The sequence below is a fragment of the Perissodus microlepis genome, chromosome 15 (genome assembly GCF_051167445.1).
Source record: "Perissodus microlepis isolate ML-2025 ecotype Zambia chromosome 15, ASM5116744v1, whole genome shotgun sequence".
NCBI classification, from domain to species: domain Eukaryota; kingdom Metazoa; phylum Chordata; class Actinopteri; order Cichliformes; family Cichlidae; genus Perissodus; species Perissodus microlepis.
Window position 1 is genome coordinate 3,087,733 of NC_140475.1, and position 16,794 is coordinate 3,104,526.

General features: G+C 43.4%; 1 protein-coding gene across 5 annotated transcripts in view; it reads left to right on the plus strand.

Annotated features, from left to right (window-relative positions):
* Positions 1 to 16,794, plus strand: part of ccdc85cb (coiled-coil domain containing 85C, b) — a 46,547-nt gene that overhangs the window by 15,948 nt on the left and 13,805 nt on the right. For all 5 annotated transcript variants that reach the window (XM_084953242.1, XM_084953243.1, XM_084953244.1 and 2 more), the window contains exon 2: positions 16,179 to 16,258. In XM_084953242.1, coding sequence (XP_084809368.1) covers positions 16,179 to 16,258 — 80 coding nt within the window. The remainder of the gene's footprint in view (positions 1 to 16,178; positions 16,259 to 16,794) is intronic.

Below are 16,794 nucleotides of genomic sequence, written 5' to 3' on the forward strand. Positions count from 1 at the left end.
AGGCTCCAAAAGCCCAAAGGCGATATAAGGGTGGTGGCTCGCAACAGTTTTTGTTTGCTACATGGATCATTTTAGTTCAGCTTTCCTTTTGTTATATTTCTTTAAGAGTTCAAAATGTGTTAATTACATAAATAAAATATAATTTTCTCTGTAGCACTTCATGGATTTCATAAGCAACACACCTTAGTTGTTCACACAAAGCACAAAGGTAAAAAACAATATATACAGTGTTATCTTATTTTAGATGTCAAAAAGTATTTGCGGCTCCCAGTGTTTTCTTTTGCGTGGAAACCGGCTCCAAATGGCTCTTTGGGTCTTAAAGGTTGCAGACCCCTGAGCTAGCACCTTCAAAATAACTGCCCAAATAGCTGCCTGGAGGCATTAGCAAGATTAGCTCCCTAATGCTCACTAACCAGTCATTGGAGGCCAGTGTCCCACCGCACAGCTTGTCAGGGTTTGACAGCAGTTTGTGAGTGGCGTTACCCTCGGTCTCAGCGATGATTGGCTTATTAAAAGTGCTCCCACAACGCTGATTTGAATGATTGATGCTTTTTAAAGGTCTGGCTTGTACACTCCCCTTTTCACATTCCAGCCTTTAGCTTAATCCACCAAATGCAACGCTATGCAAATCTCTTTTGTAGCCAGGCTTTCATAAACTTGCATATCGCCATCAGTGTGTTTCACAACTGATCCAGCTTGGAGCGGATCCAACTTCTTAACTGCTCTGTCACCATCAGACGTCTCAGTGGTGGTCTGAAGTTCGCTTATTTACATGTTTTTCATAATGTGAGTTATGGCTTTCACTGTAAAATATGGAATGTGAACTTGTGATTGCTGCAAGGCCGCCGATGTTAATGGCTCTCGGGTGGGGCCTCTTTGACTCTTTACATTTCTGTGGGAAGTCAATAAGAATGGCGCGCTGACAGGAACTTGGATGAAAGGTGCAGCGAGTGCAGTGTATTGTTGTTACGCTGTTTAAAAAAACAAGCAGGTGAGTTACGTAACTCTGTGTCTGTGAAGATGCCTTTTTGCTGAGCTGCCTCGTGGGATTCCACATGCGGGAAGAAAAATGTGACAGAAGAGGTCATATTCCACCAGGTGGGAAGGCAAATCAGGCGCTTTGCCTTAATGTCGTCATTTTAATTTCCGTGCTGTGTGAGAGCGTTGAGAATTTTATGCACGATTAGTTTTTTCCACTAGGTTGGCAAGGAAACATTAGAAATGTACGTGAAACTAACTTTTAAACTGGTGAAGGAGACACAGCAGCTGACATCAGTTTGTCAGCCTGCAGCGGTTTGACGCCCGTCTTTTTGGTCTCTGTGCGGACACCTCATGGACTGAACACCATCCCATCCATCCTGTCCTGTGCAGGATTGCTTGAAGCTTTCCTGACGCACACTCTGAAGTGAAAGGCACAGGGCTGACACAGACAAGAAGGCCAAGACGCTCACAGCCTACGTGTTTTTACACTGAGAGGAAATCTGAAGACGCAGAGCATGAGAACAAAGGAAGAAGAGGGGGGGAAAAATCTCCCAACAGGAGAAGCTTCCTCTCGCTGAACACGTTGGATTAAGTGGAATTTTTAAACGGAGACAGACATGAGAATATTGTCAAGGACAAAAAAAAAAAGCTAACATATGTTCCTGTTTGCTAATCTGGAGCTTTTACAGTAAGATGATTAGAGGTTTGAAAAGCCTCCATTTAAAAATGAAACAAAAAAACGCAGAGGGCTGAATCCAGTTAGAAAGATTTACCTCCCACTTATGTTTTGGATCTCCTATATACTCTGTTCATCTGTAAGTGTGTACAAATTTGTTTGCCCCCAGCCTGATCCTCTGTTTCCCTTTTGACACACTAACGTTTTTCCCAACTGGATTCTGTTGGAGATTTACAGCTCACCACCCTCTGTACTAACAGGCCTACAGTAAAAACAATCAGTGGAGTCAGAGACCACCTGGTGACCGCTGTCTTGTTCTGATCTGTGTCACTCACTGCTAATCTGAGCTGACACGGCGACTCCCAGAGGACAGCTGGCTCCGCAAACGACAATGGAGGCCAAGCAGCGCGTGACCCAACCGTGCTCGCCGAGATAAAGTTAGCCCCGCTTTTGTTCCTGACTGGTGTCTGGTGCCTTTTGCCTCCCCAGTAGTTCAAACCTTCTGCTTAACAGGGGCGGCCAATCAGGAGAAGAAGGGCGAATGGGCTTAATGGGAGAGTTTGTTCCAGATAGCCGATGAACTCGCTGATCAACGTAGCTCGATTTTGTCAACTGAAGTAGGTCGACCGTTCGGTGTGGAGGTGACGCTTCTGTTTAAGCCTGTAGTAAAGTTGTTACTTTTGGACAAGCTGAAATAGTTTTTGCATGAAGTTTCTGGAGACGTTTTGAGGCATTCGTGAAATAAAAATCCAATCCTGGTCGTTAAAATTATTATCCCAGTCCAGTGCATATTTCACTCAACCACCTTCTAAAGTTCAGCGGCTTCAGCAGCCAGCGGCAGCTCCTGCCACAATTATAACTTCCCAGTGAAAAATTGTCCCCTCACATTTTTTTTTCTTCTTCTACATTTTATTTATGACAGCCAGACCCCAAAAACCATCTTCAAAGATTGCATCTGTCAGATTGACATAAAACGGGCTTCTGATCCTGCCCCCATCAGAGGCTTCAAACCAAACAGCCTGTGTAACCACCCCGCTGTGCGAACGATAGCCATGCATCACGCAGAGAGAAAGTGTGACTTGACGACCAGACGATGGGGTGCCGGGGAGGTCTTGTATAATAAAATTACCAACTGATGAGTTTCCATTAAGCTTTATGAGGCATTTATGTGTGTGTGTCTGTATGTGTGTCTTTTACTGTAGGCTGATTCAAGGCAGGTTAACCATCTGGCCATAAACCTCTAGTCTTACTCGCTAATGGAATTTGTTCCTGGGATTCTGAACTCACGCGTGTATGTGTGCGCGTGAACAAGCTACACTAATAAACCTAATGACTGTAAAGTCAGAGGCAGGGTTTAGGCCTATTAAAAGCATGGAGCGCTTCACTGCTACACTGGCAGTTATGGAATTGGGACCCTTGTGATGTACCACCGCATGGTGTGTGCGATGGGATTTTAACTCTCCCTATATGCTGGGTTACAGTTATCTATAATGCTTTAATCCACTCCATTATCCGATTGAATCTAAAGCTCTAAATTTTAGGGTTGGCCGACACGGGTGGCGGCACCGGCGGTCGGCTGGAAGTAGAGTTAATGTTTGCAACGGCACCGCTTCCACGAAGCCGTTCATTAGCTTCATTAGTTAAGTGTTTACTCGTATAATTAATCACCCTCACATGATTGGAGCTGCTTACTTTATTGATTGGGCTGAGTATTTAAACCTCTGCCAGTACAGAGCGCCGCTCGGGTATTTGTCACCACGGGCTCCATTTCTCTTTAACTTTTTCAATTTAGCGTTGAAACAAATCGTTATTGGCATATTGGAATAATATGAAAGCAGTTGTTCTCAACCAGGGGGGGGTCCGCACTCAATTTATGAGAGAGAAAAGGAGCAAATTTCAGTGTTTGCTAAATTCGGCACAGGGATTTTACTAAAGATGCCACTGAAGCAGAGCTATGAAGAGACTAGTGGTCCATCTTGAAGGACACTGGCTCTAGATCAGTTTTAGCTGTACACATTTGGACTGATCGGGCACCTCAGGAAAGCTTAGCAGGCCTGGGCGAGGAAAACAAGTTGTCAGTGCTGCCCTGCTCTCTCAGGCCTGCCACGTGACCAAAATAACCAGGAGTGGAGCCTAATGTGTGCTTGTCACAACTCGTAATACTTTCTTCCTCAAAGGTCGCCGGCATTTACGCTCACTTGACTCCTCTTCTCCCTCAGGTTTCACACCTTTGACTTTATCTTTCATGCACTTAAATATTAGATGAAGAAGTCTTTTGTTTGTATCCATCTGGAACAGCTAGGTGTCATCTTGCCATCAAAGGGAAAAGGAGTACTTGTTCGCTTCGATTAAATTGTTACTTTGCTGCAGGAACCTCACGTCGGGGAGAGGTTAAACACATCCTGTGTCTGCGAATGTGTTTATTAGCAGCGTGCCCCTGTTTGGACTTGTTATGAACGCTTCCTCTGCAGAAAAGGATGCAGACGTTTCAAAGCTAGACAGACTGGCCACTTTTACTTGGAGCTAAAAACAAAAAAATTGAGGGGATAATATCAGTGGCGTGGATAATGATTCCTGGCTAGCCTTGTTTTCCTCTGTAGTGGAGACTTCAGTCCAGCCAGCTCTAACCATTCATAATGGAGGCTATAATAGAATTCCCTTTGTTATTATGGCTGTTTCTGTCCTGTCTGCACAGTGTCTCCTGTCTCCCTACTGTACGCCTTGCTGTCATTCTCCTGTTTCCTTTCTAATGGCCCTCTTTCCTGACGACTGCAGAGTATAAGTGCTGTCGCCTTCGCTTAGCTTCACCGTTTCTCAAATCACTGTTATGGGAGCGAACTCGGATCCAGCATCAATCCAATTTTAAGCTGTGGTTTGGATGAGATACTGTCTATCTGAACAGCTCTTACATAAGACCTTTTTTCTCTTTGTGGCAGTTTCTGTGCCAATAGCCCCTTTTGGTACATCTCCAGATGACTCCAGCGCATGGACAGGGTTTTATGTTCGTTTGTGAGAATTGTCCTTGTGCTGTTACAAAACTCTCGACTAGTTGTGCAATTAGAAATGGAGCCCGACTGATGTAGGATGTTTAAGACCGATATCGATACATGCCTAAAAAAGTATACATTTAAAAATAATTTCGTTTTTTGATCGCAGGAAGTCATGGATGACTTTGATGCCGTCAGTGACTACTCGAATCAGCTGGTTGATGTTTGCGGTGTTGCGAGCTCACTTTGCAGAGTGTCACCTGGTGAACAAACGATGCAACGTTAACACTCATAGAAAGTTTGAGTGGTGTTTCCCCGTCTCTAATATCGACTGATGGGACCCATATATTGGTCGAAAACTTTTTCTGACCAGACCCTAAACCGTAAGTGTTGAACAAACTTTCTTGCTTCTCTTTCTGTCCTTGCACCGGCAGCAGTGAGAGCTGCACCTATACGACTCTGCATCAAGTTAACTTACCCCTTCTTACTTTTATTCTTATGCAAAGTCATTTTCGGGATTTCCTACATGTTGTCACATGTAATTCTTTGTTTTGAGATGTAGTCGACATAAATACCGTCCATGTCGACACATAGCAAGACAGATGTTGTCGGCTCATAGATTAAATAGCGCAGTCACAAGCTGAATCTTGCCCTCATTTTTTTTTCCGTTTGTTTTCTCCGATTTACATTAGAATGAAATCACTGGCGGTTGATATTGGCATCAACAGTAATGAAACCTCCATATGATGTCACTGGAAATGTTATTTTCACAGGATTGGAAGAAAAAGCCCCGCTTTGCGGATTGCATCAGAACCCACACGGGAGATGGGATTTTCAGAGGCCGATAATAAAGGGGTTTCAGTGTTGAACGTCCCCTGTATTTACCATCTAACTGCTCGCTCTTAGACTCTGCTTACATAAGCACAACCTTTGCCAGCTCAGCAGTCAGTCAGACAGGCTTTTAAAAGAATGCAGATTTATGCAAATGAGGCTGCTATTGGGTTTGCGGTGGTGAAACCGTGGTAACGGGAGAGGAATGAGGTTAAATAGGGCCGTGGGCTCTGGGGGGACGTTCTCTACCCACAATGCCCTCTGGTGTTTGTTTACACATTGCGGTGGGTTGTGGGTTGTGCGAGGTAAAGCCAGCCAACTCTTAAGCCTCTTCTGCAAAGCCTTCCGTGGGCACTGTGGGGTTTCACGTTGATGACATCCACATGTTTACAGGCAACATATCTTTGAATCTGTCGTCCAGACTCACGTGTTAAATTGTTGTTTTCGCTGACATTTCCAAAATGTTCTTCTTTTTACTTTTTTCATTTTATTTTGTTGGCTAAAACATGATTTAACTCAACAAGTAAATATTCATAATTCCTGCTAGCAAAGCACTCCTAATCCCCCGAACAAATCATCCGATCTAAATGGCTGCATTGTACTGGAATGTATTCAGACAAAGGGGATTGTGCAGTTTTGTGTGCTGTTATTTAAAATAAATACACAGAAACGCACTAATTCCACCATCGTCTTCTTCTGCGCCAGCAGAAAATGGTTGCTGATCTAGAGGAATGACGCGTCCCGTCCCCGAGTCAGTCAAGAGTTATGACCCTTGACCTTCATTGTCGAGGGCCTTGAGTGCTGCCGAGCGTGAGATATCGGTAAAGCCTTTTTTTGGTCCTCTTGGAATCAACATAGACTGAACAGAATATATGGCTCACCCCTGAAAGCTTTAGCGAGCCCTTGACAGCTTCTTAAATTAGTACTGGAGCGCTTTTAATGTCCATTTATCTTGTAGTTTGGCTCCTGACCTTGATCGACCAGTAAACCAAGGGGTAAAGGATGATTTTTAAAAAGGGTTATCTGCTAAATAACAGAACTTACGCGCTGTGCAGGAGTAGGCTGAAGGGTTTCGGGACGGCAATCTGAAGGCAAACAATAGCTACCAGCTAATCCATCTACAAAATGTCTCTAATCTTTTTCTGTTTTGTCTCGCAGTGAATAGCCATCTCACACACACACGGACAGTAAGGGTGCGGACTAAATTAAGCCCACAGCTTTGATTTCACAGGATTGAACTCAACTAGCTGCCTGATTGCCTTTCTTTTAGCCTAATCAAAAGATTAAGGGCATGGGGCAGAAGTCTGAGAAGTGGCCTAGTACTGTGTAGCACTTAAGCAATGCAAGCGCTAAACCATATGTATTGATTTTTGACAGCCTTGCTAGCAGTCACCCTGGAGATCTCCCATAAAAAAAACATACAAAAATGTCTGTGCATTAATGCGTGGCCTCATACCGTGTACGTAATCAGTGACGCACACGGATATCACACGTACTGTATTGCAGCCGTATTTTCAGCCCGACGCCTGTAGGTGCAGACGTGCAAAGGCATCCGCTGACCCTGCAAGGGTGGTGATGACGAGCTGAGGAGACAGCGGAGGGAGGCATCACTTTGTCGGGCAGGATGTGCGATGGGAACAAGGCGCGCGTCAGCGTCGCTGTCTGTTGGAGTACCTATAAATAAATCGGGCTTCTCTCCCTCTTTCTCTGCCACCGTCGAAACAGACAGAGCGATCGATCGTTGGACGTCAGAGAATTAGTTTTCAATTTTCACTCAATGGAAGCGAATAACCTCTGACATTATGAAGAGCCCCAGCTGACCTGTGCGTAACTGTGAATGTCTGAAATTGTCATGATTAGATGCATAACAGGATATGATTACCGTGGGGAATTGGACAAAGTCAATAGGGATTCGATGCCAGCATCCGTTTGTTTATCCAGACAGAATGATCTGCGTTGGAAAATATGAGGCCAAATGAGGATGCAAGAAGCAGGAAACAAGTGGAAAGCCTATGTTGTAATGTGTTTAGACTTCTGGACTGAGAGAACCTTTCCAACTGACAGAAGCCTGTTAGTGTAATTGAAGAGCAGTTTGGGTGTCCCACTGCTTTTCTCTCCACTTTCCTTCAATCCTCTCCAAACTTGTTTTTAACAAGGCTCAGAGGGCCGGCCTTTCCATATGTTTTTAGTTATTTGTGAGTTTTGTCCTTCTTTTAACACACAAATATTTTTATGTTTTACTTTGAAAACCTTGATTTTGAAAGTTTTGGTCTTTATTTTGAAATCAGAGAAAAGGGATGCTGTATTCTACTGTGATTCGGTGCTTTCACTATTAGGCATGTAACTGGAAGATTTTTTTTAAATTTTTTATGTTGTTTTTCTGTCAGGATGGGACACTGAACCAGAACCCATCTTCCACAGGAAAAAACTGTCCAGAAAACGGCGTGTAAACCAAATATTAACCTTGTAATTGCCGATTTAATTTACTGATGGTCAGATGTAATTCATTTCTCTCTTTACAAGACCTGAAAGTTAATGCTTAGCAGAGAGGAAGACCTGCTTTTACTCTTAAACCGAGAACACAAAGCTTGTTTATTCAGTATTTTTATTGTGGTCAAGGTCCAAGGTGCACTTTACATCCATTCAACTGTCTACTTTCCACTGCATGCCCGCACAATGCTTCGTAAGGCCATGTTATTCATGTGATACACCAAAGTGCGTGAAATATTTATGCCACCCAAAACTCCCCGAGGCAAAAACCTCCTCTAGTAGTTTCTCTCTGTGCTGAAGCCGCGCTGAGCTGTTGGTGTTTGGTTTTGTTTCCAACTGACAAGCAGCAAATGATTAAAGAGCCGATCTCACCTGGTCAGTGTTTAAGCGCTGTCGACGCGCACGAGCCTTCCCTCTGGAGCTCGTTTGACAATTTTAACTTTCACGCTAGTCACTCGGCAGGGGTCGTCTCCCTTCGAGTGTAAAGTAACGCTGCACTGTTGTCACACGCAAAGACACACTTTCACATTTTCATGCACATGACAGAAAACAAAAAAACAAAACATGTTTCGCTTCTCTCCGCAGCACATTCTCCCACGTACACAAGCACGGACTCGCGCATGGGAGAGTGCGTGGGGAGGTGAGGCGCTCTCGCTCCCTTGGAGTGGGTGCCATGTCTTGTCAGATGGGGTTAGCTCCCCGCCGGCTGATGAGCCAGTCGAGGCTTTGAAGACCTTCCAGGAGCCCGTGGTTTACGTGGTTGGGTTGCCAGGTTTTGCCATCCCCCTCATTAATGCAGCATGGTTGCCCACTTAACTTGTTCTTCTCTGTTCCCCTGGCCAGTTCACCCTGGCTATGACCGATTACAGTGCATCCAAGCAAAGGAACTAACTGGCCAAGTGCATGCCTGTATTTGTGGATTGCAGAATGCAGCACATGAAATATTAGCTTGTAATTGATAAATTAAAACTGTTCATCTAGAAAGGAAAGCCTGAAACCCTGTTTCTTTGGGTTCCTCAGCCACTATGGGCTAAAATGTCACAAGAAAAAATAAATAAATCTCAAACATTTAAAGAAGATTTCTTCACTTTTGACACAAATGCACATCAGTAATCAAAAATCCTTTCTTGGACATAACTCTTATAGCTCAACTTTTCCATCTTCAATCTGACATTCCTGACCATTCTAACCAGTCTCCTTAGGGAAGGATTTTCCCAACTAATCTGCCTGAATTGAACATCTCGTTGAGCTGACAGTACACAGCCATGTCTACATTATGGAGCACAGAAAGGCTCTGCAGGCAATTGTCACTGAAAACTTTTCCTTTTTGTTTCTTTGTTTGTTGAACACAGTTTCCCTTTCCATCATCTTGATGAACTGGCCAATGAATGTTTCATGAAAGTTTAATTTTTACGCAAGGGCGGAGGTTTGTTAGACTTGCAACATCAAGGGAAAAAGAAAGCAACGCTGTGAAATGAATGTACCGTCTGTTTGTCATCTTTGCTATCTTAATGTTTGGAAGCCAAAACTGGAAAAAAGCTAATTTCACAATTTTTTACATTTTCTTTTTTAATCAACAAATATAGCCACTGGTATCACTCTTAAAAATGCTCTATCAGTCATGCTGCACTCCTCACCGTTCAAGTGCTACATGGAAAGTTGGAGGCAGCGAGACCCCATCGCAGAAAAGTGAGAGCATCAGTCACGACAGATACACCATTTATTAAGCCAGAAGCTGCATTATGAGAAGAGAGTGTGGTGAACTGGTGTGTAGCTTGGTATGGGCTAGCATTAATGGTGCCTTCACACCAAACCGGTTTTTGTCATGCTTGATTTCATACAAAGCCTATGTAATCAACTGAGTTGATGCAAATTTGCACCTGGCAACGCAAATGGAGGCTAATCTGTATTCACAGATTAAAATTTAGCATCTTCATTTGTGCACACTGTTTAAGAGCAGCTGAAGGTGCTTGAAAATGTGGCGTGTTATGCAAGCAATGCATTTCCAACAGTTACAACACCGTAACTCGAGGTGGTGACTGTACTTCACACACCTTATGGTGACGCACTCATGTAAGCTCCATCCTCACTGGGTTTAAGGGTAAGTTCAGCAATTAATGGGTTTTTACAAAAGCAATAAAGTGATGGAACAATAATTCAAGGAATTACTTTTGCAGCTACTTAGACAAACATTACATTTAAATGTTTACTGCAGCTCTGACTGCTGGCTGGAGGGAGTGGCGTCTCTCCATGTCTTTGATTCTCTTCTGCCTTTCCTCTTTTCCACCCCCTTTTTCAGCTTTTAAGGTGGACCTCTTTCAGATTCCCAGCATGAATACGGCTCGTTCCAAACTGAGATTTTAAAAGTTGCCAGTTAATAAAGCTATTTTAGTATAACGATTTAAGCTTTATGTAACCAGTGGAACTGATTTGACCACTGACTCGGGTGTAAGTGTAGAGAAAAAAAGCAGAAACAGTCCATACTGTTTCACTTTCTTCAACATCTTGAGGTAATTGACCCAACCTATTCCCGCCTTGAACACATGTACGTATGTACACACACAGATATATATATATATAGATAGATAGATAGATAGATAGATAGATAGATAGATAGATAGATAGATAGATAGATAGATAGATAGATAGAGATATATATATAGATAGATAGAGATATGTGTGTATATATGTATACATATATATATGTATATGTGTGTATATATGTATATATGAGAGAGAGATATCACATCACACAGATGGGTTAAAAAAAATCCCCTTTCTCGCACGAACCCTCTCACTCATTCTTTCACCCTCCCACATGAGCTCACACTGTCAGCTTAGACACCCATACAGCCCACATGCATTCCCTGTCTTCAAAATGTTGTGCATAAGCACTCATACATGCTAGACACGCACGTCGCTGAGAGAATATACATGTCTCTGCACTAAAACACTGAGATACAGCTGTGAATAGGAGATGAAAGCCAGAGCCGAGCCAGGAATAATAAAAGCAGAGTGATTTCAATGCACTGCAGGCTTTCTAAACAGCCCTGGGATCTGACTTGAAAACATAAGGGGATTCCAAAGCCTGGTCCTTTTTAACCATACTGTTTTACCAAAGCTACTTTGATGTAACAAAGACCTCGGAGGCTGGTTTTTGTAATATTCCCGCCACTATCTGCCCAATGTCGAGTGTAAATGTATATGTGTGGTCTAATTTTAAGACTCGTCAATATAATTGTTGCAACCCCCTCTTCTGCCGTGACCTCTGATAACATCAGGCGTACCTTTTGTTCCACTCGGGGGTTTGAAACATATGCACCGAGGGTGTGGCAGAGAAAAAGAACTAATAAAGAGATGGAAAAGCAGGCTACAAATTTAAGGAGGAGAATGATATTATACATACGCTATCCATCACAGTGACACTAATTCTGCCATTTCTTGTGGATGATACATTATCATTATGAGGTGATTCAGTGCAGGCTATATAAATCATCCTGGAAGATAACAGTACTCAAAGAGAAACTAAAGGAACTCTCTGGAGGTTTGGCCAGTTGTAGCGCGGCGGAGCACGGTTTTACGAGAGGGTTCACGTTTGTTTGTATTGTGAAATGCTGCAATGTTCCCACCTTGTCCTGCTAATCAGCAGTGTAACGTACAAAATCTCACACTTATTGAAAAGTCTTAAAACTGTATATAAAAAGACTGTATATAAAAGATGCACACAGACACTAACATCACCCATTGGTTTGTGGACTTTTGCTATGAAGCCTAAAGTTGGCTGTTGCTAACTTGTTTTTGTTTGTTTTTATTTATTTGTTTCTAAACCAGATGTGCCACAATTGGACAAAAGGTTTGGCGTAATTGTTAGCTAGCATTAGCTTTGTTAGTTAGCTGCTTAGCTTAAGTTAAAATCATTTACTGACTAAAGTGGACAGCCAGCTTCTTAGATGTCTTCTGGTAGCGACCTGTTTAACTGTTGCTCAAAGTGGCCAAACAACTAACAATTTAAGCCTTAATATAGCATTTAAACCAACCATACTGTTGTTGCAAAAGGAGAAAAATGCAACACCTTTTTTCTTAGAGTTTAAAAGTTTTACAAACTTGTATAAAAAGTTTATAAACTTGTTTATTTGTGCTGTAAAGTTGGTCTTTTAAACATAAGGAGTCTATGCTCGAGTGACTTGTATTTGGAGACGCCTTCAAGTGGCTATTTGAAGAACTGCGGTTTTTGGCATGAGTGCACTGGCTGCAGGTTTCAGCCTCAGAGGTTCCAACATTTAAATTATTTTAAAGGTCTTTATTTTTTTCATGGCGACAGAAGTCCATTTAACACTGAATAGACATTATGCATTAAATGTCATACTATGAAATGTTACAGTGTGTTACAGTTCATACTATAACACGGCGGTCCCCAACCTCCGGGCCTCGGACCGGTACTGGTCCGTGAGTCGTTTGGTACCGGGCCGCGAGAGTTGAGGCTCAGGTGTGAAATGTATGGTTTTCAGGGTTTTTAGCGGTTTTCAGCGTTATTTTGTTATCGTTTTTATCGTTAACTCTGTTTTCCTGGGTCTTTTCACGTGTGTTTTGAATAAATCTTCTTTTTTTCGGTACCGGTACTAGTTTTATTTTGTTGTATTTATCCGCGACACCTTAAAGGCCGGTCCGTGAAAATATTGTCGGACATAAACCGGTCCGTGGCGCAAAAAAGGTTGGGGACCGCTGCTATAACACATACACTGTCTTGTGCAGTATTAAATTCCACACTTGTTTCACTTGTGATTTGGCTCGCAGATATTTTTGTCTGCTAGAGGCGTGCAGCAAAGACAGCAAGATGGGCTGTTATAGACAGATGGGCATAGGCTGCTTGGAGCCTTGTAGCAACCAAACGGGAGCTAGTGGAGCCCAGACCCTTTTATAACGGGGTCACAACAACTTTTTGTAACTCTATTTTCAGTCAGATTAACTGCCTCATATGTGTTTTTATTGTTGTGACATAAGATCAGGTCAGTCTCTTCAAAACTGCCTCTTTTTTTTCTTTCAGAGCAGCAAAAGAGCTGTAATGGAGAGAGTCGTTAAAGTAATGGGATGTAGTAAAATGGAGAAATGGAGGGAAAAGTGGGAGGGGAGTGGAGGTAAGGAGGGGAGTGGCTGCTGGAAGTGGGTCACAGTGGCACTGACGTGATAAAAAGCGACGCGCTGAAAGGGGGGATGGACTCGTGCCACCGTCTGCGTCACCTTTTGTCCGGCGCACACAGATATATACAGTCTCACATCAGCTCAGTTCAGCGGGTAAACAACAGTAGCACAGATATAAAAATAGCTCACGTAAAGGCCGGGTTTTCCTCTCTCTCTCAGGGCCTCCAGCGTTCTCATGCTGCATTGTTTACAGCCTTGTTGGAAATATTTCACTGCTTCACAGCATCTTCTACTCGCTTATTCACCTGTTTAAGATTGCATTCAGGCTGTGCATAAATAATAACAGCCTCTCCCATGATCCTGTTTTTGTTGGGCTGTGTGTGCATGAAAGAGCAGATGCACCGAGCTGAGTTTTGAAAGGCGGCTATTTTGGCTCGGCTGTGTGATCTCTGTATGATCTGTAGCGTTTCCTTGTGGACGAGTGATGCAGGGGAGAGGATGTGTTGCTGGAGGGGCTGCGGGGATAAAAGGATGAAGGAGTGGCAGGGGAGCCAGGGAACAGTTTAATTGCCTGACCCTTCTCCCACCAGGATGACTCCGGAGCCGGGTGTTAAAGAGAGAGGGTGTCGGCTGGATTCCACGAGCAGATCCCCGCAGCTCTGAGCATGTGCACTCTGTGTGTGTGTTGTGTGTTCTTGTGAATTTTCTCACAGCAGATCTGCACATATTTGAGAAAGACAACTTAATCATGCCGTGCGTGATGCTGAAGGGATGCACTTTGAGATTTAGCCTCCTATAACACATCAAAGGCTTGTGGGGAGTAGAAGGGGAGGGATGGTGCTGTGGTATGTGAAGAAGCTGTTCATGCTCGCGTCTGTGGAACCCATCACTTACGGCCAATTCTGTTTTTCTAGTTAAAATGGAAAACTGCATCAATATTTACCTTCGACTGTACATCTTTACATCTTATTGTTATTTATTTGGTCTTAAGAAGATAAAAAATACGAGTTTGTTCGAACACTGATGGTTTAATCTTAATCCCTGTGAATAATCTCAACATACACAACACTGGGGGAGAAAAGCAGCAGTTAACATCCATAGCCCCCCCCCCCCCCCCTCCCCCTTTCAGAGTCTTCTTCGTTTGTTGTTTGCTGACTGAACGCTGAGGAACCTTCATCCTAATCAGCTTGAGATCTGGCTGCAGGTCAGGCAAGCAGATGAATACAGATTAGAGTGTCACAAGGCAGTAAGAGAGGATTACCAGATCTGGCCAGCGTCCCACTGTGGCCTCCTGTAGGTGTCCAGTCACTGGCTAACAAGTGTTGTCTGCACTGGCCCTTCTTAAAAAAAAAAAGTCATGGGGTTAGACCGATTGGACTTGGCTCTGTCTGCTTTCAAGTTGTGGGAAAAAGATCGATGATCGATGAATTTAAAAAATATATCCTTTCTTCATACTTGTTTTACATTATTACACAAAGAAAAATGATGCGAAAGAAGATAAAAGACAACAGTAGTTGAATGAAAGACAACGGGGGCTTTACCACTGCTGTTCTGGTAAAGTGCATTTAATACAGAGCACCAATTCTGACATGAGAACACTTACAGGTTCCAGATTCAGTTCTTAAAATGTTGTTCTGCATCTATAACGTAAGGTAGATTTAGGACACCAGTTAAGCATAAGCTTGACCAAAACTTCATGGATCTGCAGACAGCTGAGTGTGTATGCTGTCTGACGTGTTTAGAAACATCCTGCTGTTTGCATAAAGTATGTCTGAAACTGATAGCATCTGTGGCTGTGTGCATGTAACTGCAAACCTGCTGAATCCAGGTTTGCATTCGAGTGGGCTGATTTGTGAACAGTGGTGCCCCCTGCTTGCAAAGTGCTTGTCGACTTGCTTAAATACGTGTTGGACTTGTGAGGGTCATTTAAGTCGAGGCAAACTAAGACGAGAGTTGTCAAACAGATGCGAGAAGCTTTGTTTCATTTGCGTGTGCGGCACCCTGCAGCTGTGAGTCCTCATGTGCATCTTGTTAAACCTCAACCCATCATTTTCATCAGCAGCTTCCCCGCCGTCGCCGCTCTCAGCCTCTCTGTAATTCCACTTAGAAAACAAAACAAAATAAAGCCGTGCGTGCGGTGTTGTGCTCCCGAGTAGCTACCAGAGCGCGGCTCCTGTGCGTAACTCTGCTTTGATCTCTCTCTGTAAATTAAACATGCCTTTTTAGATAACAGGCTCCCTGGCACCTGCAGAGTCAAACTGTACCTCCGCGCTTCACATCAGCTCCCGTCCCTGATTTGAACTCGGTAAAGTTGATTCAAGTCAGCACAGAGTGCCGCTTTATTGAGATCAACCTTGGTTGTGTAAACCTCTGTGGGATAATTAGGCAGTTAGACTGTCAGATGTGCAGATTGCAGACAGTTCTGTGACAAATCTCAAATATGACAGTTGACTCTCTTTCATACAGAGAACAGGAGAAATGTGCACCAAGTTGGGAAAGGAAAAAGTGGTTGAGTATGGGGTCAAAAAATGGGTCAGCGTGAACACTGTGCTTGACCTTTGACATCAGCTGCAAGAACTTGTTTTGCAAAGCGACCAATAGGCTTGAATTTGGGGATGGAACCAATACTTGAATCAACTAAAATTACTAAAAAATTAAAATTAGGGATGAAATCTTTACTACTATTATAACAATTTTTTAGCCATCTTAAAGCTGATGCCATCTTTCTTTTTATGCCAATGTAAGTCACCAGATAAATACCTGATATAAGCCCATACCAACATTTGCATCCATAGTGCAAAAATATAAAAGGTGGGAGAATTTGTACCTTTTGTCTTTTGTTTGGGTGCCAATTTAATATTTTTAGATCTTTGAGTGTCAGAGCTAGCATATTAGCTAATATTATAATGCTCTTTCACAAGGATATGATGTGCATCTCAAACTGCACGGCAACCTTTGGAGCTCTCTGTGGTCCTTCTGCCTCAGTGGCCCTGCCTGCCCGTTTTCCGCTTGAGGTCTTTGAAATGCTAATCACTTCTCCTCTTCTCTTTTTTTCCTCTTCATCTCTCCCCCAGATTCTTCCACCAACTACATCAGGCAGCTGGAGACGAAAGTGCGGATACTGGAAGACGATAACAATAAGCTCCTCTCACAGGTGAGGCTTGCACAAGGACATAGACATACACACACAGGCACATGTGCCATGCCGCAATTAGCCCACTTGAGTTTCCGTCTAAACTTATACCCTCGCTAAACTCCTCTTGTGCGACTTTTTAATTCATCCTCAGCACATGACAGGAAGCTGCGATGACATAAAATCGTTGCCTAATGCTTCTGTGAAGTTACCCCTTGCAACAGGCTCCCTGTTAGTTGGAGAATATGTTTATCCATGTTTAATTCATAGGGAGTCAGTAAGCTTCAGTAGCGTGCACTGATGTTAGCCCCCGAGGCGAACTGTGGGAGCGGAGCGGAGATGAGAGGAGGAAAAAGAAGGGGAAAGAGGCATTAAGTGACAGTGACAGAGTAAAGGATTTATCCCCAAAGCTGACCTTGCTCTGACTTCTCCCAAATTTGGAGGATGGAGGGCTCGGTGAGGGAGGGGGTGTGTGCAAAAACGGGGTGGGGTGTGTGTGTGGAATGCTGGTGTGGTTCACCAGAAGGTCACATGTCAGTCTGCGGAGGTGTGTTTAC